Raw genomic sequence first — 23,150 nt, 5'->3', positions numbered from 1 at the left:
TTACAATACTTTGTAAGAATCTTTATGGCAGTCATTGTCACAGTTTTTAATTACATAGGCAACAAAAGCAAAATAAAATCAAAATAACTTCCTAGCTGTTTAATTTCCTTGCTACTAATTGCATAACTTGAAATTTAAATGACATCCCTGGATGATTGAATAGAAATGTTTGTCCTCTTTGTAGATTTTGTCCATGATAGAAGAAGCAGCAGGAACAAGAATGTACGAGAGTAAAAAGCAATCTGCTCAGCGCACCATCGAGAAGAAAGACAGCAAGCTGCAAGAGATTGAAACTGTAAGATCCTCATTTAACTTTGTGTTTTGATTGCAATCTACTGTACCTTGTGAAAATTTTTATGTATATAGACACTAAAAAGTTTCCATATACTGCAATGTACACGCAGTTACACTGTACTTATACATGTTGTAATAAGTGTGATTTTGCTTACTACTATAAATAATGAAGCTTTCAATGTCCAGTGTGGAAGTACTGAATGCGTACAACTCAAAATTTTGTTTATTTTTTTCTTACCTTTATATTTGATATGAAATTAACAACTTGGTCAAATTCTTTTTATATATACATGTATATATTATTGCAATGTATCATTATTTTTTTTTAGATTTTGGCTGAGGAAATAACACCAACACTGACAAAGCTGAAAGAGGTACATTAACTATGTAAAAGAGCTTTCATTATGTGCAGTTCCTTGCACAAAATCATAATTGCCAAACACCCAATGTTTCAGGAACTCAGTTGATACATGTAGAAGTTGGACCTTTATTAGTCATATCCAATCAAAAGCCTGACTGCACCATGTTCTACAAGTGTTAGAACTTGCTGCTGGGTCCATTAACCAGTTGAAAAGATGTCAAAAAATCTTACTCTCTGTGATACTCCAGGCCTTAGCGATACCAAGCCAAATCTAGTGCATGGTCAGCTTCAGTGTAGGTCTTTATGTTGCTCAAGACTATTTATGTGGACAAGAATCTTTTTGTGAAGACCATTGTCACATAGATCATTAAAATACTGTGAACGGAGTGTTTGTCAGCTGCCAGCCAAAGGTTGACAAATACATGAGTGATATTCACTTTAACATGTTAAGTGTTAGCCAATTGTCGTCATCTGTCTGCTAACAGATTTTTTGGGATGTGTGCATTAGCGTGTACATATTTGCTGAATCTCATAGTTTGATGCAAACTGTGATTTCCCTGCTTGTAGGAAAGAGCCTCGTATCTTGAATACCAGAAGGTCATGCGTGAAGTTGAACATCTCTCAAGACTCTACATAGCTCACCAGTTTGTAATGGCTGAGGTAAAACAGTGGTACTTGAACAATGTATTTTTATCTTCATCTGGAAAAGCCTTCAAATTGATCCAGGCACTGGTATGGTTACTGTTGCTTTTTTCTTTCTTTTAGGATGTACAGAAAAGATCTGTAACTGAACTTGAGGAAATACGAGAAAGCATAAGGAAACTCCAGGAAAATTACAAGGAGGTGAAGTCTGTCAAGAATTTAAATAGTGACTTTAAGATTCAACAACGCGGACAGCAACGAGAACATCGCTTAAAAAGTGAATGTCGGTTCCTTCAGTCTTTATATTAATAGCGATTATTCCTACGCACTTACTTTGTCAAATGTAGGCGAACCCTCCAGAAGCTGAATTTCAACGGACCATAGCCAAGCTCAAATACAGAAATAAAATTTTGTCATTGCTTGTTTACGTCCTCCATAAACCGTAAAATTTGGCATTTTCACGTTGTAGACATGCAAAAACAGGAAAGAAATGTACAAAAAATCATGATGCACGTGCGAAGTTGTTGTTTTGCTCATTAAACCAATTGTTTTTTTTACATTCTCGTTGCCGTCTGTGTCATTGGATCTTAAACTCCCTAATATGCCATGTGCACAGAAAGTGGTTTTCTGCTAGCATAACATTTTTTTAATTCAATTTTTAAATTAATTCAAATGCATTTTGTACGGGTGCTCTTGTAGATCGAAGAGAAAGTGCTAGAACTTAATGCTGTCATCACTGAACTTGAAACAAAGAGAAATGCTGTAAGTATTTTATGATAGAAAATTCTGTGAACACTGACTTGTTTTAATCAAATTATGCTCATCAGTCAGAGAGAGTGCAAATTGTTTCAAAAAAATATGTCAATTCCTTTCTTAGCATTTTCCTTGATCACTGTTTTATAAAACCATCAAGAAATGACTGCCTTGTTTTTTTCCACATTTGAGTAACCAATAGAGATATACATGTAATTTCTTTCTGATGAAAATGTTTTTCTACCATCAGGAATCAGGAGAAGTGATTGCAAAGTTGGAGAAAAAATTTGATGAAGTTTCTAAGGTACCCATTACCTTGGCATTTTTTTCATTATTATTATTTTCAAGTTTTTACTGAGTTTTAATAGTGTCATGTGGCACTTAAGATTTTAAGGTCTTGGGATTAGGAGGGTGTATATGTGTTGAATTTTAGGGCATTAACCCATTCGCCCCTGTGCCGCCGTAACCGCCTGTGAACCACGTCGCTTCTACTGCTTGTGACATCATCTTTCTAAAAGCTTTCCTGAAACCTTCCCACCAAAATGAAGCCTACTAAATGCTTAGCAAAAGAAAAAAATGAGGCAAGAAAAGCGAAAAAAGAGGGGAGGAGAGAAAGCAAAAAGTATCTCAAAATTTTGCTTTCTGTGCATGCCCAAACCTCGCTGGCTAATATTTTGTTTCTGGATCAGAAGGCTGCAGAACGTACGACCTGTAAACGGCTTTGTGGTAAGTTTTGGCTCTTTATAGCAAGACCGTGCGCAGAAAACCGCTTGACTAGTTTCAAAACACATTTTTTGGCAAAATTTCCAGGGGCAATGGGTCAAATACCCTGAAATCCTCTTGTGAGAGACCTTTGAATTTTTGCATTTTGGGCGATCACTTTTGGGACGTTCAACTATTGTCAGAAGTCACTGGCAGAGCTGGAAAAAAACTTAATTAAATTCCAGCTTTTTTGCAGGGGGGTAAGGGGGGGGAGGGCATGCAGCTCTGACATTTTGCTTGCCCAGGGCTGCTTCTTGCTCCTCTTTGGTAATAGTGAGCTTATGCAACAGGACGGACGAGGAAAGAAGACATAGACGGCAAACCTTGTGTGACAATTGTGACAATAATTTTGTTTCTTTCTTAGAATATCATTAATTCCAAAGGCTGGCTTGAAGAGATTTATCTGTTCAGCATATATGAAAATTAACTTTCCAGTTACAATCGGAATCAAAGCGCTTACATGTATAAGCATGGATACTTACAGTGTAACTAGTAAAGGAATTTTTGATAAAAATAATTGTTATGGTTTCTGTCAACAGATTGATGTAAAAGCAAATTCTGATCTCAAACATGTAAAAGACTCCCTAGCAGCAGAGAAGAAAAAGAAGAAAACACTTCTAAAAAGCTTTGATGATGTGAGTTTATGGTACATGTATTACTGTCATATTATTGTAAATGTATTATTTTGTGTATTTTACAACTCTACCAGAAGCTAAGAGCTGCCTCCCAGCTTACCTTTACCAGCTGAAAGAGAGAAGACTCAAAATTTCATTGCTTGTACTTCATAAAAAAGGACCAAGCAATGTCCTAAATCCTAATCATTTAATTCACTACATTCTTTTAACCTTTCCAAGGATCAATCTCAATTGAAAAACAAAGAAAAAGAACTAAAGAAGCTAAGTGATCTTCTTGTGAAGCTGGAGCAGACAGGCCAAGCAGACAGCAATGCAGTTCAAGCAGCTCAGGATCATTTCCATGCTGTGTCGGCAGGATTATCCAGTAATGAAGGAGGAGAAGACAAGACACTTGCCGACCAAGTCATGAGTATGTTCACCTATGCACCTGTGTTATCACTAAATAAATAAACTCTTAGCTAGAGCAAATTAATTAAAGTATGCGAAAACAGGGCTCGCACAGTCTTGTAAAGTCCTTGAATTATATGGGCAGTCGTTGAAAAAGCCTTGAATTCCATTTTTCCTTGAAAAGTACTTTAATTTCTATGCAAGTCCTTGAAAAGTTCTTGAATTTTCCTCAACTTTGAATGTAGTGGCCTGGAAAGTGTTTTTTGTTTCTTTTTGGTTTTTCAATTCCCCTCTGACTAAGTGCATATACAGGGTTGGACATTGGTGCTCGCCCGCTTGCCTTGGTGAGTTACAAAATGGTCGGGCAAGTACAACAATCACTCATCCAGTTCGCATGTACGGTTTTCATATATACAATATGTTTATTCAAAATTAACGTCACTTTCCCTTTCGTCTTGAAAATAATCTGTTCTCAAGCCGTAACCTTACCATTCTGAAATGTCCATCAACCCTGGTTTGAATTGTTTAAAACGGGTTCGTAAACAGACATAATGGCCTCTGCTTCGATGATTGTCACCTGAAGGATGAACTTGCCCAGAGTAATACCTCTGGTCATTAATACACTGCATCCTCTATGGAGCTGCAAAATGTGCCAAAATGGCTCGGTTCCGCTGTTGTATAATTTCAGAACTTTGCTTGGGGTAAGTTTGTTGCTGTTTTCTTTTTGTTTGAAATTAAGGGATGTTTCAGGGCGTGGTGAGTTAACTTCTATGCAGTGAGGAGGGGGCTATTCAAATTGGTGTGATATGTGTCTGGGAGTGGGGCTAATTGCAGGTTTGTCAGCTATAACTGCAGGGTTCTCTCTGCTATGCTGTACATGGCTATCCACTGATTTCCCAGACCCTTGTGTCAGCACATGTATGGCAACATTTTTCACCCTCTTTTCTTGATCCACAGCATACAAGAATGAAATCAGCTCTGCCGAGACTGAATCCAAACAGGCTCAGATGAAGTAAGTCAGCTTTTTCCATTTTGCCAGTCCAAGACCTGGTTTCTTGTCTTCAGAATCAAATGTTAGAGTGCAAAGTCTGTTTTACAGCTTGTTTTGGGGGCAAGCTAAAGCTAGCATGTACTAGCCCAAGGGTAAAATTTTTGATGAGCAGAATTGATTGCAGTTCTTCTGTAATTTGAATTCCCCCAAAAAACTTCACTTACCTGTTACACCATAGGAAAGTTAAGAACAGAATTTTTAGCCCAATAGCATTACAATCACCTTGAAAATCCGATTTTGAGGGAAAAAACAACTGTTTGCAGTCTAACCCAGCCATTTTATGTGCAGCAGTTGTAGTTTTCCAAAATGTATGACTTGAATTTTTCTTTTCTTTTTTCAGATTGAAGCATGCACAGTCAGAGTTAAAGAAAAAGCAGTCAGAGCTGAAAAACACCGAAAAAAGTTACAAGAAAGACAAGGATGTTTATGATGCAATTGAAAAGAGTAAAACTAAACTTGAGGTAAGTGAAATGTCTGATGACCTCTTGCTTTGTAGACTCTTATCATCCTTTGTGGCTCTATTTTTGGAGATATCAATGTAAAATGATTGAAAAACAGTTAGGATTGTTATATAGCTTGAAATGTTTTCCCAACAGCACGTGCTCTCATTGGTTACTTTGAGGTCACATGATATCTATTAATGAAACTGTTTCTCGCCAAAATCTATGACGTCAGAGGGTAAGAGTGCACTGTTACCCGCGAAAGTTGACCGACGACCGCCGTTACAGTGAGGTTTAATGAATTTCCAGCTTCAGAATTCCAGCTATTTAACAAGTCACATAAAGACTGCATGGCCACCCTGGAAACAGTTAATTTCGTTTCCCCAAGAATCTCAATGTTTCCCTCGTCTCTACCTCTGGAAACAAAATTATCTGTTTCTCGAGGGACCAGTCATTCACTAAGTATTAAATGTTCCATTTTAAATGCTATTTCCTCAAAAGATGTACCAAACCTATGATGCTCTTGGTTTGTCTTAGGTCAGTTTGGCTAGCAAGTAAAAACAATAATACTTTTGCTATTGCAGTAAATTAATTTTGCATTTTTGTAAAGGATGAAATGAGAAAGCTTAATTATGAAGAAAGAAAAGAGGAAATGCTCACTGCAAAAAGGTGTGTGGTGACTGTTTATTGTTTCATGTGTAACCTACGTGTCCCATAACAAGTCTCTTCTAGCGATTGCTACTAAATCTAGTGACTCCCAAAAATTGCCAGAAAAATCACTGACTTGTGGTTGCCACAGTATCAGTGATTTTATTACAGTCGACGTCCGATAATTCGAACCTTCAAGGGAAATCGAAAAACGTTCGAGTTATCGGGAGCTCGAAGAAAATAGCCGGGAGTAAGGAAAAAAACAATTTTTACTAAAAAGTGAATATTTTAATCATAAATCAGAACGTAACGTATCAAAACATGGTCTAAATGGGGCATGCGAATGTGAACATGGGTGACGTTGTTTAAGTTTTTATTTAGCTAATGCAGTTAATGCAACGTCAGAACTTATTTAGAGGTCGTAAGAAATGTACTATTTCTTGTCGTTTCAGGCGTGAGTTGGAGGCTGAAGTTTCGAATCTGAGAGAGAAAGTGGAAACTCTTGAGGCCAAGTATGTGCTATGACACTTTTTCTAAATTGCCATCCAGGAAAAAATACGTTGAATGGTACACATGTACAATGTGTTTATAAGTAAAATTCGGCTATCACATTTCATTTTTCCATTTACAAAGGGTGTCCTTTGCATCTTTATTGTCAAGTTTAGTTTGAGCCCTGAAAATGGCTATTCCTTTTTATCCTCAGGTTTCCAAACCTTCAGTTTGAATATAAGGACCCAGAGGCAAATTTCAATCGCAGTAAGGTCAGTCAAAAATGCTGTTTATGGTGCTTTCTCTGTTCAGGGAGCGGTACAGTTAAATTGTAGGAGGTGGTTTGCTGTAATAGACTGATTCGAGAACCAAAGTAAAGAAGACATTGTTTTATTTATTTAATTAAAAAAAGCTTTTCATCAACAGTAAACTATCAAACTAGTGGAGACCACCGTTTTTGATTCCCGAAGTAGCTGCGAGAGCTTTGACTGTATTACAAACTCGTGTATACATACTGGCTTGCTTATGCAGTCGACTCCCGATAACTCGAATCAAAATCGATTTCCCTTTGATTTCCTTCATTCATTACTTTTTTACCCTCGATAACTCGAACCTCCCGCTAACTCGAAGTAAGTTTTGGTTTCCTTCAGATCAGTTCTATACAATTTTACTCTCGAATCATGTTTTAAGCTCGTGAAACTTCGAAAAGAACGCAGTGAACTGCAGTCCAAGACATTGAATTTCTCTCAAAACGATAGTGTTTTCTTTTTCTTTAAGATTCTTTACTTTTTTGTCCGAGTCCAATTCAAATACAATGTTTAGCGCTGTACTCACTAATCAAAGCTTCGTTGCTCGACTTCTTTTTCAAAATATCAATATATCTCTTGCTGCCCTTGAAGAAAAGTGTACATGATACATGTACTTGCATTCCTCCCCCATCTCATTCAGTCCTTAGTTTTGGTTATTTGCTTCGAACTCCCGCTAACTCAAACTGTTTTGAAGGTTCGAGTTATCGGGAGTCGACCGATACGGCGGCCATATTGAATTAATTCGATTTAAGGAGTATTATAGGATGCCCAGGGAGCATGAGCACATTTCGTTTGTATTTTTGAGCGCTTTACGGGACATTTTTTCTTAAAGTTTTATTAGAACAAGATTGTAATGAGAGAGAAGATCCTTGTGCCGTGTTTGGATGTAATAATGATCGCCTTTTTCTAGTTTACTATTAGAAATATTGTCTTTCACTGTATATTTCTCGGGAAAAAGGCGATCATTATCACATCCAAACAAGGCACAGGGATCTTTTTTCCCATAACAATCTTATTCTAACAAAACTTTAAGAACAAATGTCCCGAAAAGCGCTCCAAAATACAAACGAAATGTGCTCATGCCCCCTGGGCATCCTATAATACTCCTTAAATCGTATTAATTCAATATGGCTGCCGTATCGGTAAAAAGGTCTATTCAAAGGGCTTGAAACAGTGTGTACATGTATGTCCATTGCACAGGTCAAAGGTTTAGTGGCCCAGCTTATTCAAGTCAAAGATGTGTCAACTGCTACTGGACTGGAGGTTACTGCTGGTCCAAAGGTAAATACATTGGTATTAAGAATGGGATATCATTAAACAATCAATCCCGGCTAGCATGACAGATTTATCTGACTGCGCACTGAGTGTGACATTATCGACTTCATGATTCATGAATATATTTCTTACGGTTTCCGGCCCTATAAAGGCCATTATAGCAAGTTTTAATCTTTTGGTCTCTACTAAGAAGAAGACTAGGGAAAACTCGGCTGTGCTATGCGTCCAGAGGAAAAAGCGCAAAAATTACCTTCATTCTCCTTCAATCGCTCCAAAACTTCGCTTGAGCTTAGACCAAAGATTTTCCTTCCTTGAAAATGTCAATTTAGTTCCAAACGTCAAGTCATGACCTCAAGACGACGAGAAATGTGGCAAAAAAATTTGACCTTAGCGCTTCCTTAGATCGGTTCTTCATCGTACTGTAGCTACCGATGGCCGTTACTTTTGGCGTAGTAGCCACGCCGCACGTTCAAAATCCCCTTCCCGGTCACGCAATGCTTGGGACTGAGAAAATCTTCTTGTTGTAGTTGTCCTCTTCTTAGGCTGCGTGCAAACGGACGCAACAACTCCCAACATTGTTGCGCCAACAATGTTGGGAGTTGTTGCGTGCTTGTTGGCAGTGGTGTGCAAACGGATGCAACAACTCTCAACAATGTTGGGACCTGCAGTGCATTGTGGGAAGGATACAACCCATAAGTCTTTGTAATCCATGCGTAATGAGCGTGCGTGGCCCCAACAATGTTGGAAGAGCTGTGCAAACGGATCCAACATTGTTGCGCTACGCTTCGGCGATCACGGAACAAAAGAAATGTTGGGAGTTGTTGGCTGAAAAGTTTGACCGGTTTCAAACTTTGCGCAACAACATGCAACAGGGTGTGCAAACGGACGCAACATGTAACATCCAACAATGTTGGGAGTTGTTGGCCAACAATGTTGCGTCCGTTTGCTCCGGGCTTTAGAATCTAAAGGTCTCTAATGTTATTTTCAGCTCTATAACGTGGTGGTCGATACAGAGGTAACTGGGAAAAAGTTGATAAGTAATGGCAAGCTCAAACGGCGTTATACGTTCATTCCATTGAATAAAATAGCCTCCAGAACTCTTTCTGGTGATGTTGTTAAAAGAGCTGAAGGTCTGGTGAGTTGGCCTTTGTTTGTTACATAGTTATGCAGAGCTGTAAATAATTTTTGCTTCGTGAAAGGACATATGTCATCCTTTTGATCGGACCTAGTCAATGAACGATGTATGCATGCATGCGGTAGGCGTCTTCAACAATAATTGAGCATTGTAAGCGCAGCATTCGTAGGTAGATTGATTACTGCCATATACCGTAAAATTCGGAAAATAAACCCCTCCAAATTTAAGCCCCCCCCCCCCCCCAAACTCGTAACGCAAAAAACCCTCCGATAAATCGCCCCTCCAAATACACGCCCCTGGGGGCTTGTACTCGGAAATTGCCCCCAAATTCAAAATAAAACAAAGCAAAAACTGTACAGTAACACATAGAACTATTACGTGTGCCCAATGATTAAAGTCAAAAAGTGTCACAGCATATTGCTGTTTGCGTAGTTCACTCTTCAGTCTTGGCTTGGTTTCCTCGGTCCATATAGACAAAGTACTTGCATGGCTGAGTTTTAGAAAGATCTACGTCCTCAAGGCGGGTTTCAGTAGAGAATTGCTGCAAATTACTAACATAAATTTCCTTCCTACTATTAGCTAGCCCAATGGATTTTGAGACGCATATTTCCCTCCCAGTATAAGCATAGCCGATTTTGAAACGCAAATTTCCCTCCGTATGTAAGCCCCGGGACTTATTTTCGGAATTTTTCGGTATCCTATGCAAAAAATAAATATCACTTCGTTGGTAAGAAACTTCTTATGCCAGTGCTCTAAGGCCCAGGCCACACGTATCTGGTTTTGTTTGAACTTGGAGATTTTTTGTCCGTTTTACAAAAAATCTGCGTCCACACGTTGCGTTTTTGAATTGGTTTTGTCCGTCAACATGCAACTGAAAACGGTACCATCTTTGATGGGAGTATGCGCGTTTACTGGTATCCAACTCCGTGACGTAATCGTTTTCAACAACCTTTGTTTTATCCTTCCATACGAGTACAGAAAGACGGTCAGACATCTCCACACTGGAGAGCGTTTTTGAAAAGATGCGTTTCTGGTAGCCCGTTTTCACCGGATACGCGTGGACAGTAGGCCAAACCGGAGAAAAAAATCCCCATTTTCAATCAAAAACAGCAAACCGTGTATTTGTTTGTTTGCGTGTTTTTTCATTTCGCTCTCATTTTTTGTTTATAATAAAATTAGGCCATTTTCACGATGACGACATTTGACTACAACTACCAGAATTCATTTCGGTTTTTGCTTTGTTATTGAAATTTGTCAATCCGGCTGAGGATTAAAGAAAAATAGTCCTAATTTGTACAAGAAAACAACAAACTGAAGGATTCTGGTAGTTGTAGTAAAATGACGTCATCGTGCAATTGTCCTATTGTCATGACTAATATCTGAGAGCCTGGAACGTGCTCTTTGCTTCAGCAACCTCCTTTTACTCCCCGAATTAATTTTCCAATAATTTAACTTTTTGTTTAAAGCTTTTAACATTCATTCTCAATGCAGTAAAACTTGTTTCTTGCTAGGTTGGTAAAGATAATGTGTACCTCGCTCTTTCCCTTGTTGGCTATGATGAGGAAATCAAGGCTGCTATGGCTTATGTCTTTGGTACCACCTTTGTGTGTGACAACATGGACAACGCCAAAAAGGTTGGAATCAAAAGCGTTTTTATATTCTACCTTTGTACGATGTAGGTCAAAAGTCTTGCGTCGCTTAACTCCCTCGTCCACGAGCAATGTTGTATTTCGTGTACCCTGCACACTTCATCATCATCATCCGTCGACCACTGGAAAGGCCGGGCATTCATAGAGATATCCTCCCAAACACCACGATTCGTCATCGCACACTTAACCCTATGCTGAAAAGTTTTTGTTTTCATAACGACGGCGACGACAACGAGAGCGTCAAAAAGGCAATAGGTTGAATAGGCAAAACAACAACTCTGCACGTGTATCACGCTTTTTTGTACATTTCTTTGCCGTCACTGCCCGACTGCGACGGGAAAATGCCTATTTTCACGTTTCATGAAGGACATAACCAAGCGACGGCTAAATAATCTTTCTGTTTGTGAAGATGAATATGTTTCTTTGTAATTCGGCTCAAAAAGAGTTCGCTTGCATTTGACAAAGTAATTGAGTTGGAGAAATCGTAATAGAGATTGAAAGAACCCAAAGTCACTTTTTGAGCGACGTTTTCGTGGCCGTCGCTGTCGTGGTATCTTAAACTCCCTATTGTTTAGATGGGGAGGAGGGGAGAGATTCTGGGTGGCTATTCTTGCCCGCTTCTGATTGCCTAGAAAAATATAATTCGTTCTTTAAGTGTAGCTTTCCAGCGTTATCTCTTGTTTCTGGTTGTAAACTTTCGCCCACGAAAATGCCATCGTTCCGTCTCGCTAACCGTCTGGCTGGCCTTAGGTCCCCTAGCATGCGTACATTTATGGCCTGGAGCATCCTGTCATAGTGAACTGAAACCTGTATTGAGAGGTTACGCTTGCCACAAAGCTGGTCAAGAGTTCAGTGGATAGCTTTATCTGCTGATAAAACGTTTTCCATTAGATATCACAGTTGGTTAAGGTTTCCTTGATACTTAACCACTGGATATTGATTTACCCGCCCGTTTCTTTATTTATTTTGTCTTGCCTGATGATCTACCTTTAGTATGACTCCAGATGTTTTTACGAAGGCCGATTGCTGTAAGCGCTCGATTTCGACGATTTTACGAGAAAAAGGGGACTATGAATTAAACGCACTACAATGGTACCCTTTTAAAAAAGAACCACGATTTTGTAGAGGCCAAGGCTGTTAAAAAGTAGCTTATTGGAGTCTAGGAAAAGGTGGCGGCTGTCAGAAGCGACAGATGTCAGTTTCAGTAATTAAGGGAAACCATTTAACGATTAAATTACCTGCTTGACTGTGTTTTGTTTTGTCGTTGTTTTCATGTTTTTTTGCGGATGAGGTACCTAAAAGGAGGTGAATAACCTATTATGTTTTCTGCTCATGGTTGTTTTTGTTACACAGGTTACTTATGACCCTAAAGTTCAGGCCAGGACAGTGACGCTGGGTGGTGACCTGTTTGATCCCCAGGGGACCGCTACAGGGGGTAAGTGAGATTGTCAGGTACCTGTCACAAAGAGCGATGACTTGATTCATTTATTACGAATCCTTTGTACTAACTTACAGTCGCCAAAATTTGCTCTTAAAAAAATGGCAAGATTAACAAACTTCTCAGCGATCAATCTCCCCGAAAAATACCCCGCACGAACGATGTTGAGAACTACTGCGCATACCTAACTAGACCAACCACTGATCACCAGCACTGTTCGCGCACTTTGATCTGATATCCTATCAAATGCATTTGAGTAAAAATGCATTTGTATTTGTTCTTTGCTGTGTAAAATACAAGTAAACCAATAAGTTCTCGAAGCACGCCGTACCTCACTGATAACTTACCAGAATGCATAACCATGAATTCCTGGGTAAATGCCCCAAGGTTAGAAAAGTAGCTCGAGATTTTTCACCCGGCTTCACATTGGTCATACCAGAGAAATTTGCAAAAGCTGAGTAAAGTACTTCAAAGCTAAGGTACCAACACTCTGTTAAGTTATTTAAAATCTTTTAGAAAGTTACTGAAATAGGTTTTAAGTGTTTGAAAACTGAAATTGTTGTTATTGTCGTTATCGTTGAACCGAGGAATAAGATATTTTACAGAAAGATTTTTCGGTCTTTCTTGGTATAATTTGACCTGTAGACTCATGTTTTTTTCTGTTCCAGGAGCTCGATCAACGCATACATCAATTTTGGTCAAGTTACAAGAACTGAATGAAGCCCAATCTTTGCTTCAGTCAAAGAACGCTGAGTTAAAACAAGTTATCAAAGAACTTGACTCTTGCAAGAAAGTGGCAGACAAGTAAGACGGAACAATTCAAAATACTTTTAGCTATGTGGTCTACTTAATTTAAAATCCTAACCCACAAAATCGTCTGCTGCAAGAGGGATCTTCCCCCAGCTGCCCTTTCTATTTACCTGGAAATTTGAAAACAAAATATGACAGGGCTAAATCACACGCTGAAAGAACCCAGCACCGAGCACGAAGGAAAACTAAACGCGCCACTGAATCACATGATCGATGTAGCCAGCTACTGGGCATACGCATGCCAAAGACCGCTGACCGTAGGCACTAAAGGCGCTCTTAGTTGTTAACTCCTTTAAATTGCATTTAAATGCATCATGCCAAAACTGGCTTTATATTGATAACATCTCCATGGATGCCCCCCCCACCACCCCTCGAGCTTTGCGAGGTTCTGCGATACATGTATTTCTAGTTTAAAATGTTTGAAATCGCACATATTTTTCCTGTCCCAGATTTCGGCAAATAAAACAACAGTATGATCTAAAAGTTCATGAAGCAGAACTTGTGCAGGCTCGATTGAAACAGAGTACTCATCACCATCAGCTGGAGGAGATAGAGACAATGCAGAAAACAGTCGGTAAGTCATCTGATAGGTGAGGTAATCGTGACCAAATTAAAATGAGAGGTTATATGGACAGGCGTGTTACCCCACCTAAGCGGGTTACCTCACCTACCTGGGGTCCCCCACCTCCATGTAAACAGGTCCTAAATCACGTTAATTGGACAACTGCTTCGCTACAGTTATTTAACAATTATTGGATGAGGCTGAGTATGATGTGAAGAATTTTTCAGATCGAGGAGAATGTTATCGACCTCTGTGGATAACATCCTCCGGGATCTGCATTATTCTTCACATCATACGAAAACCAAATTAAAAACAAATTGTTTTACATTGTATTATTTATTCAAAGTATTTCCAAATTCTTAACATGCTTACTTCGTCGTAGACTTTTTTCAAAACTTTGGTCTATTTGAATTTTCTCGGCTCGTTTTCGAAAAATAAACAGATGTCTTGTCTTGCAGATACCGCTCAAAAAGCAGACAACGTCCGTTAAGCGATACGTATTCTTGCTTACATTTCTTCCATTCAGTTTTAGTAAAAACGTCGGCTATTTCGTCTTCGAAAGCGAAAGCAGTGAACACCATTCTTGTTAGTTAACTATTACCCAAGCAGCCTCGTTTCCAGGCCAACTTACCATCGATCAACCTCGTTTCCAATCAAATATACCATCGAATCTTCCAAATATGGTAAGCGCCAGTTCGTTATGAAGAATAAGGCTGAGGATTGAAGCTAATCAGAAACGGCAAAATGTTTTGAATGAATAACAACTATTACTTGTGTGTTTTGTCGTGATCTTCACTAAAATTGCTGTATGGAAGGTGGAGTTTGGCGGAATTTTTTTTCCAAACAAAATCATTGCAACGCTTGTCAAACATGGTTTGCCGTATTCTCTCCTCCGCCTTGTCCGATTGCGTAGGTTGTTGTGGTGAAGTGTTGCTAATTTTTTTGATTGGCTGAAAAAACTCGTGCCACCTTGTCGGCCAATCAATTGTTAAGGTAAAACCCATTAGTTTCTTGCGCTCATGCGTCTTCCCGCCCTTTTCCCCCGGGCTTTGTGGCTAGCTAGTAAGGACGTTCAGCCCAACATACTACTCGTTGACTTCCTGGATCAATAATGGTTTTGTATGTTTGGTAGTTCTCAGTAAATTTTAGTAATTTGGGACTTCAACCTCGCTACGAAGTGGAGGGGTAATCCACAGTACAATCAGAATCTGAATCTTTCCTGTTTTCTTTGCAGAAGAACAACAGGAGCTTATGAGGAAAGCAAAGGAAACAATTGCATCTGCGACTGAGAAATGCAAAGATGTCGAAAATAAAATGAAGGTTGGTTTATCAGCAGGGGTCGTACGCATCTTGAAAATCCTTGAATTTTTAGAGTCCTTGAAATTCTCTTTTATTCATTTTGGTCCTTGAAAGTCCTTGAAAAAACAATGACATTGAGGAAATGAAAGTCAGGTATGGACAGCCTGTGATCCAAAAGGCTGAGGTCTAGAATGGTTTACTAGTACTGCCATTGCATCATTGTTTCATACATGCACATTGTAGGCGATACTAATTGTGCTTGACGAAATATTTTCGTATTTTATTTGGAACCTACAATCGGCGACAAAATTGTTGCCGATGTTTCTTTTTACAGGAAGCAAAAGCTCATCGCGAGAAGGAACTGAAAAAGGCAGAGGAAGATTTAAATAAAGCAAAGAAAAAAGCGGAGGAATCAACCAAAAGCATGAAAGGGAAACAGCAGGTAGTTGAAAGAGATTAACTATGAATAGCATTCTCCTATTAATTCCTCTTACTGTTTGCGCACATGAGTGATTAGGAAGTGAGGAGGTTTTAAGACGCAGCCTACTGTCAAATGTTTACGGTGTAAAAATTGTCCCCTTGGCTTCTGTTTGGTATAACGAGTGAAGGCTTGCTCGTCGCGGATTTTCATCATTTTTGCAAAGGTGCGTGGCTTTTGTTTGGTTTAGCGTGAGCGAAAAGCCGTAATTCTCTCTAACATCGCTCGCCGTCTACGGACAGGTAGACAAGGCTATATCAAGGCTACCTTAAGAGGAACTAGTGCTAGTAACGTTTGTCGTGAATGAAGCAAATTCCTGGAAAGCCCTTAAAAAAGTCCTTGAATTTATGGCCTGAAAAAGTGTACGAACCCTGAAATTGTGAACTCTCAAACAACCTGTTTGCTCTTTGTCCCACGTATAGGAAGTAGAAGAAATGAAACTATTAATGGAGGAGCTGAACAACGAGGTTTCCAACGTTGAGCAGCAGGTAAGCTTAAGTTTAAATGCAAACGATACGATACAGATCGCGATACAAGGACCACTATACAATTCACCGTCTAACCGAGCCGCTCTGGGCGAGCCAACGTTTCATACATTTCCTTACAACACGTGGCGAGTCGTTTACGTTAGAAACAGAACTTTGGCTCGGCTAGAAGAGTGACCCGCCTATCCGGGTCACCCTCCTAGCCACGCCAACTTTCTCCGTATAAACACTTTGGCTCGCCTGGCCGGGTCAACTCGGTCAAGGCGAGACATCAAAGCACGGGCGAGCGCAGTTTAGACAATCAGAGCGTGCGCAAGTGCTGTTTACTTGGGCAAAGGGGTCAGTTTTTTTCCACATAAAATCGCTCGCTGAAGTTAACTCGACGGGGAGAGTGACCTTTCTACTTGGGACATCTTTCTTCACACATACGAGGCCCTAGTCGCGTGGTACTAATTTACGTTTACTGTTTATCGTGAAGGTCATTCTAAATACCTCTGATGAAAAGATTTTTTATTGCAGATGAAAGTTATCGACGAAGCGCTGGAAAAAGCAGAAGAACAAGTCACAAGATATACCGAGGCTGCCAAGGAAACAAAGGTATTGCTGTTTGGTTTGTATTTTAAAAGTACGTTTACAGTGCTATGAGTTCGCAGTGTGCCTTTGAGGCGATTTTTTACGACCCAGATAATTGAAGATTACGTGGCTTTTAACTGGTGTTCAAAACTGAGGCAAACGTGTGTAGCTTAACAGTGGCAAACACGCGCAGCTTTTGCTTGGCTTTAGGGAACCGACGTTAACGCGTGCTGCTTTAGTTGATGTAAACGTAGGCGAACACATGCGGCTTTTGGCTGCTTCAACGAACGGAAGCAAAGTGAAACACGCGGGGCTTTTCTTAAATGTGTGAACTTGCGTTGTGGACCGTTGGTCTGACGCAGACAGCCAGCTTACATGTAAACGCTTCCCTCGCTGTCTTGCAGAAAACAGTTCAAGAGGCAGCTGACGAATTGAATAAACAAAAGGAAGCTCTACAGGCCTGTAATGAGGTATGATATTTACTTGCGTTTATCTGTTTAAGGAGCTACCGGCCGGGGGGGAGTTACTTTAGGAATTTTCGGGTGGGGATGTGTCGCGGCCACCCTAGGACGCTGGAACCCTTAGCCTATACTAGAGCTAGTTCAAGTGAATTTTGTTACCCTTAGACTATCAATTCGTTATCAATTAGACTAAACTCCCCCAACCTCCCCTCAAAAACCCTTAATCACGGTCGTTTTGTATTGTATAAATAGGCGATCAGCGAGAAGGTGGCAGAGCAGCGAGATTTGCAGAAACAAGGTCAAGATATTCAACTGCAACTAAAAGAGATGGATCATAAGGTGAACAAGTTTCATAAAGACAGCAAAGACGCAGCCACTAAGGTAGGCTATTCTCTTGTCCGCATTTCAAGTTTAAGGACTTTGAAGTGTGGCTTTAACTGGCGTAAATGAGACAAAAACAGAGACGCCATAGTCAGGAAAAAATTGAAACGTGTTCGAGACCAGGAAAAAGTCAGTGCATGTTGCCAAAAAGGCCCAGAAATTGTCAGGAAAAACTAAAAACAGTCGAACCTCCACTAACGTCCATCTCTCCATGGATTGACTCTTGTTTAAACCTCTCTACAACGGCCGGCCACCTCTCTGCAACGGCCACATTCTTCTGTCCCAAAGGTGGCTGTTTTGGAGAGGTTCAACTGAAATTCTTGCCAAAAACGGTGAAAAGTGTTGCCATATGCTTTCGTGAAGATTATACATATGAACATTTTGTTTCGGAAAAATACATTTACTGTGCAGTCGGTCTATTTTGAAACTCCAATTTCCGTAAAGAAAAATCCGAAATCACTCCAAAAGAAACTTAAAAGTTTAAGTAAAAGTGACCGAAAATAAAGAGAAGAACACTGATGGCATTTGGCTGAAGAAGATTGGAAATGCAAGGTCAGTGATAACTATTTGGAGGTCATTTCAAAGTCAGGGAGTCATATTTCTTTATTTATTATTATTTCTATTTTTTTGATGAGTCACAACCCTGTCAAAAATTCTCCTGCGTCCTCAGGTTGAGCAGATGTTGGAAAAGTACGAATGGATCTCGAATGAAAGGCAGTTCTTTGGTCAACCGAACACGGCGTACGATTTTGCTGCTAACGACATGAAAGAGGTGTCGAGACGACTGAGCAAGCTGCAGGAAACTAAGGAGAAATTAGGGAAAAATGTCAACATGAGGGCAATGAACATGCTTGGCAAAGCTGAGGAAAAGGTAAGGCAGTCAAAAAAAGCGGTGGATAGTCAGCGTGGTTGGCGGTATTGTGTAGTAGTCAAGTGAGATTTGGCGGCGAAGCCGTCACGAGCGGCGTTAGCCGGGAGAAATAGAAATGCCGCCTCTCAGAGAACCATGATTTTTCGAATGCCCCCCACGTTTATCACCTCAACTTAACGGACCTCTTGGGCTATAGATGTTCATTTCAAAGAGTTCAAAATGTCACATTTGTAATTGTGATTGATGGATTTCGATGCGTTTTTATTTCAAGGTTCCTTGCTTGTGAGCGTCCTGTTTCGGGCAATTATCGACTTGTTTGCTGCGGTTTTTGCGATCTGTCTTAACACGAAATGTTGTCCTCGGCCCCACCTTTAACAATAAAGCCAAGTCTGCCTCCTTCCCTCGAAAAAAAATACCATCGCGATTTCCTTCGCTATTGAGAAGTCAAGAATTATCCTCAGTTTTTGCTTTTGCCCAACCCTGTGGGCAAAATTGCCATAACATCACGTCCAGCAAACAGCTCCTTCACAGCCGTTTCCTGCTTCCTCTTAATGATAATTTTCTGCTTCTCTCTGCTCACATTAAGACGTTCTTGAGCTTTATCGACACTTTATTCAGCCGAGTCCGTCATTTCTTTTTCCCTTACAGTTTGTCATCTGCTCCCTGGGGAGATATGCGAAGGATCTTCTAACGTGATTGACACATGAATGGCCCTCGACCAATCCGTTTTCTCCGCGCACTGGTGTGCGGACTATTCAAAATACGGAGGTTTTCTGGCAGGCAGTATTTCAAAGGCCTTGTCTCCACTCCCTTTTTTGGAATCACGGCTCCGCCGCCAAAACTTTAATAAAACGACGTTTGTGACATCTATGTCATAAACTTGTCAATCTTGTTTCCTCTCGTCGAACTGGAATTTTGTGTGCGGGCATCCGTTTATTGAGAAAACGATGTTCATAACAGAGCCCGCTGTACTAAGCGCGCGGATACTAGGCCTGGGTTCGAACTGTCTCCAAGCAACATGCCACGCATGCCCAAGAGATATCTTATTCGATTCATGCAGAGTCTTTGTCGAGCACGCCAAAACCGAGAACGCGAAAGAAAGGCTCTGCTGTCACACCAGGATGTCAAGCTAAGCTTCGTTAGCATCAGATGGGATGTGAAGGCCCATTAAAACCGTTAGCAACTCAGCACATTTACATGTTTCTATTTGAGACCAGGAAAATACAGTTTGATATTTGTTTGTTTGTTTTCGGAAGGACCCTGTCTTTTAGGGCTCTTCTGAAGCAAATGGTATTAGATTGGGATCAAGTTAGGTTTCTGGGAAACTACCCACCTACCCCTCCCCTAAGCCAACATTTTGCCCTGAACGAGAAGTAAGTGTTAATGTTGGCTTAGGGGAGGGGTAGGTGGCCAGTTTCCCAGACACCTAAATTGATCGGTAGATTGTTTATTTGGTTGAAGTACATTGTACTTCAATTGATGTGTTTACCAACTCATAGTTTTTTTTTTCCTGTAGTACAACGATTTAATGAAAAAGAAGCGAATCGTCCTAAATGACAAAGAAAAGATCGCTTCTGTTATCAGAGAACTTGATGAGAAGAAAAATGAAGCGCTGAGAAACGCTTGGAAGAAAGTTAACAAGGTCAGACTATTCATCATTTATCCAGTGTGAACATAACACCATTTTCTACCGCTACCTTTCCCTGGCATTAGCTCTCGTGCACTTGGTGTGAACATAGCCTCAACACTTGTGATATAATTTGACCGTGTTTTCATTGTATCTGTAGGATTTTGGCTCAATATTCTCTACTCTTCTGCAATTGTGAACACAGCCTCAACAGTTGCGACATAATCTGTCTTTGTTTTCCTTGTATCTGTAGGATTTTGGCTCAATATTCTCCACTCTTTTGCCCGGAACCACAGCCAAGCTGGCTCCACCTGAAGGGCAAACAGAGCTGGACGGCCTAGAGGTGAAAGTCGCCTTCGGCAACGTGTGGAAGGAGAGTCTTAGTGAACTCAGTGGCGGTCAAAGGTAATGAGCTTTATTTCTCTGAGGGCAAACCTCGCTAATAAATATTTTAATGATAAAAATAAAATGAAAAAAATAGATACAGTCGAACCTCCACTTACGGTCAACTCTCCACAACAGCCTTTTTTTCGGGGGGGGGGGGGGGAGCAGTCCATGCATTGACTCTTGTTTAGACCTCTCTACTGCGGCCACTTTCTTTTGTCTCCAAGGAGGCCGTTGTGGAGAGGTTCAGCTGCAAAATGAATAAAGAATAAGATTTTCTTTAAAAAAATGTGTGCTTAATTGGTTACTTTTAAGCCCCTTAAGTTATAGGCCGATCTTCCTGTTAACAAAACAATACATCAGATGATAAGCCCTACCCCCGGATATAAGCCCCCTTCTCGCTCGGATTACTATGAATTCATTTTATTATGGGCCACGTACGCGCATTACACATGGTCTCCTTGGAGACAGCAAGTCTTATGTGTTGTATCCTTCCCATGATGCACTGTAGGTCCCAACATTGTTGGGAGTTGTTGCATCAGTTGCACACCACTGCCAACTCAGACGCAACAACTCCCAACATTATTGGCCCAACATTTGCACCGAGCTTAATGCACCAGATGACTCAATTAACCCTTTAAGCCCCAATATCCACATACAAATTCTCCAAACTGATCTCTATATATTTCCTTAAAGAATGAGTTGAGAGAATTTGACAAAGGATCAAAGATTTTTCTCTTAGGTGCTCATTTTATAAATTCTCATAACCTAATCTCTTGACAATGTACGGATATCATTGGGAGAAAATTGATTTTGGTCACTATTGGGACTTAAAGGGTTAACTACCGGTCTCTTTCAGGTCTCTGGTAGCGCTCTCTCTCATTCTCTCCATGCTCCTCTTTAAACCCGCTCCATTGTACATCCTCGATGAAGTAGATGCTGCCCTGGATCTCTCCCACACACAGAACATCGGCCAGATGCTCAGAGCACACTTCAAGCATTCACAGTTCATCGTGGTTTCCCTTAAGGACGGGATGTTCAACAACGCTAACGTCCTGTTCAAGACAAAGTTCGTCGATGGCGTGTCGACTGTCACCCGATATGCTCAGAACCAGCCTTCTCGGGATGGTGATGGCCCAGGGCCACTGGGACGAGTAGGGAAAAGCACTGCGAAAAAGAAGGATGATCGAGGCAAAAGACCCAGAATCGAGGCTCCACCCCAGCCCCTCACGCCAACACAAGGCTGAAACATGGGGAGAGAAAATGGGTAGCCTGTGCTCTACTGCAATTGTGAATAGCTTCTTTTCATCACGGCTCTGAACAAGCACGTATTGTACATTGTAACACTTGTCTTATTCAAGGCACACGCTCACTTGAACTACTTTGCGCGCTTGTATTTTTGTTTGGTTGTTTGTTTACTTCAGTAAAGAAAATATATCGCATGAAACCTTGGGACACGAAAAATAACGATAGCCGTCCGAAAAAAGCGAGAAGGATCTGGGTTCTGCTTGCCAATGATCTACTTCCTGTAGATTTTCCGTCTGTGCGAACTTCAACGCACCGTTCAAACCTTCGGCTATTAGAGCGACTCGTTTACTCCCTTTCATAGCCGCGTATGGCACTTGAGGGAGAAAGCCTTTGTTTCGATTTGTACGCTTACAAACCCATTGAAATTACTGAAAGGCTATAATTGATTTTGACAGGCGTTATTTTGATTTTTGAGACTGCGTAAATTAGCAAAACGCTTGTCACATTTGATTTGATTTTCACCGAGGCATTTTCGTACTCCCTTGGTGGCTGAAACTATGGTTTAGTCGGGTGTTCTCTGAGAAAATTAATATTAACTTACCGTTTATCTGAATACGTTGGGCTGAGTTTTTGTGTAGTAACAAGTGTATAGTTATCTACTGTATGATTATGACAAAGTATTTTTCATCATTCGTTTTTCGTTCCTCATTCAGTCGAGGGCTTGCTACTTGTGTATAATGGCAAGCACTTTTATTGTTTAAACTATGACAACTGTCTTTGAGTAAACAAAGGGTTGCGACAGAAAGTAATTCTCTGTTGTAAAGTAAAAAACAAAGTAGATACTACAACATTTCCAGTTCCCTTTACTGTTGCCGTGGTAACGTGGATGATTGACACTCTTATTGGGTAAACAACATTCTTTGCATCTTATATTTTAATACATTCAAGCTCTTTACAAGTTTCATTAGGATACGATAAGAACGAGTGTATTGAAGTGAACGCAATAAATAACACACTGTAAAATTTACAATTAATACTCTTACGTAAGGGTACTAGCGAGGCCGCGTTTCAATTTTATCACATAAACCTTGTATCACACCCAAACGTGAATCTACCGTACTGAAAACGCGCAGCTTCTTCATAGATGTTCTAAAAATTCTGCACCTTTGTTCAAAGTCTAAGAGCTAAATGCAGTTTTCCTTTGGTTAGAGCAAGTTATTATTTGTAATAAATAATTATTAGAACGAGTGACCAGCAACTCCAGTCAGTGACGAGAACAATGGCCTGCTGGTTGTAAAACAGTGGAAAGATACCTGAAATCGGATACTTCCTTCGATGCTTGGCCATCTTTAAATTAATGATCGAGCGCGAACGTTCCCTTAAAATTAAGAGGGGCGCCCCCAGAATTTCTAATACGCGAAACATCCTGGGAATGCGGTTAGGTAATTATCGAACACCCTTTCATTGCCAGGCTTGACTCAAATAACAAGAGTTTTACTACTACATGAGAAATTTCTGCAATTTGATTGGCTTAGAGCAGTGGTATTTCAGCTTAATTTGAAATACCTACATGTGAAAATTACAAACCTTTTGCGGGTAGTAGTATAAACAAATAATAGCATGATTTGTACCTGATATTTGGTATAAATACCACTCGTGATATTTCAAATTGTCTCAAATTTCACTCGCCTAACGGCTAGTGAA

At 40.3% G+C, this 23,150-nt stretch overlaps 1 protein-coding gene across 1 annotated transcript in view; it reads left to right on the top strand.

The window, feature by feature from the left end:
- LOC140921393 (structural maintenance of chromosomes protein 2-like) overlaps positions 1 to 22,694 on the top strand; it is a 32,326-nt gene extending 9,632 nt beyond the window's left edge. Inside the window, exons 5-33 of the mRNA XM_073371392.1 lie at positions 185 to 295; positions 624 to 668; positions 1,223 to 1,315; positions 1,421 to 1,498; positions 1,997 to 2,059; positions 2,301 to 2,354; positions 3,352 to 3,447; positions 3,667 to 3,856; positions 4,792 to 4,846; positions 5,226 to 5,346; positions 5,936 to 5,994; positions 6,426 to 6,485; positions 6,677 to 6,734; positions 7,971 to 8,051; positions 9,034 to 9,180; positions 10,692 to 10,814; positions 12,183 to 12,264; positions 12,936 to 13,071; positions 13,527 to 13,651; positions 14,874 to 14,959; positions 15,273 to 15,380; positions 15,839 to 15,904; positions 16,421 to 16,498; positions 16,879 to 16,944; positions 17,188 to 17,316; positions 17,987 to 18,187; positions 19,704 to 19,829; positions 20,068 to 20,219; positions 21,058 to 22,694. Of these exons, the coding sequence (XP_073227493.1) occupies positions 185 to 295; positions 624 to 668; positions 1,223 to 1,315; positions 1,421 to 1,498; positions 1,997 to 2,059; positions 2,301 to 2,354; positions 3,352 to 3,447; positions 3,667 to 3,856; positions 4,792 to 4,846; positions 5,226 to 5,346; positions 5,936 to 5,994; positions 6,426 to 6,485; positions 6,677 to 6,734; positions 7,971 to 8,051; positions 9,034 to 9,180; positions 10,692 to 10,814; positions 12,183 to 12,264; positions 12,936 to 13,071; positions 13,527 to 13,651; positions 14,874 to 14,959; positions 15,273 to 15,380; positions 15,839 to 15,904; positions 16,421 to 16,498; positions 16,879 to 16,944; positions 17,188 to 17,316; positions 17,987 to 18,187; positions 19,704 to 19,829; positions 20,068 to 20,219; positions 21,058 to 21,445 (3,177 nt within the window). The 3' untranslated portion in view covers positions 21,446 to 22,694. The remainder of the gene's footprint in view (positions 1 to 184; positions 296 to 623; positions 669 to 1,222; positions 1,316 to 1,420; positions 1,499 to 1,996; positions 2,060 to 2,300; positions 2,355 to 3,351; positions 3,448 to 3,666; positions 3,857 to 4,791; positions 4,847 to 5,225; positions 5,347 to 5,935; positions 5,995 to 6,425; positions 6,486 to 6,676; positions 6,735 to 7,970; positions 8,052 to 9,033; positions 9,181 to 10,691; positions 10,815 to 12,182; positions 12,265 to 12,935; positions 13,072 to 13,526; positions 13,652 to 14,873; positions 14,960 to 15,272; positions 15,381 to 15,838; positions 15,905 to 16,420; positions 16,499 to 16,878; positions 16,945 to 17,187; positions 17,317 to 17,986; positions 18,188 to 19,703; positions 19,830 to 20,067; positions 20,220 to 21,057) is intronic.
- The last annotated feature ends 456 nt before the right edge of the window (positions 22,695 to 23,150 follow it).

This window comes from Porites lutea, chromosome 12, assembly GCF_958299795.1.
Source record: "Porites lutea chromosome 12, jaPorLute2.1, whole genome shotgun sequence".
Lineage (NCBI taxonomy): Eukaryota > Metazoa > Cnidaria > Anthozoa > Scleractinia > Poritidae > Porites > Porites lutea.
This window is presented reverse-complemented; position numbering and strand designations above follow the sequence as displayed.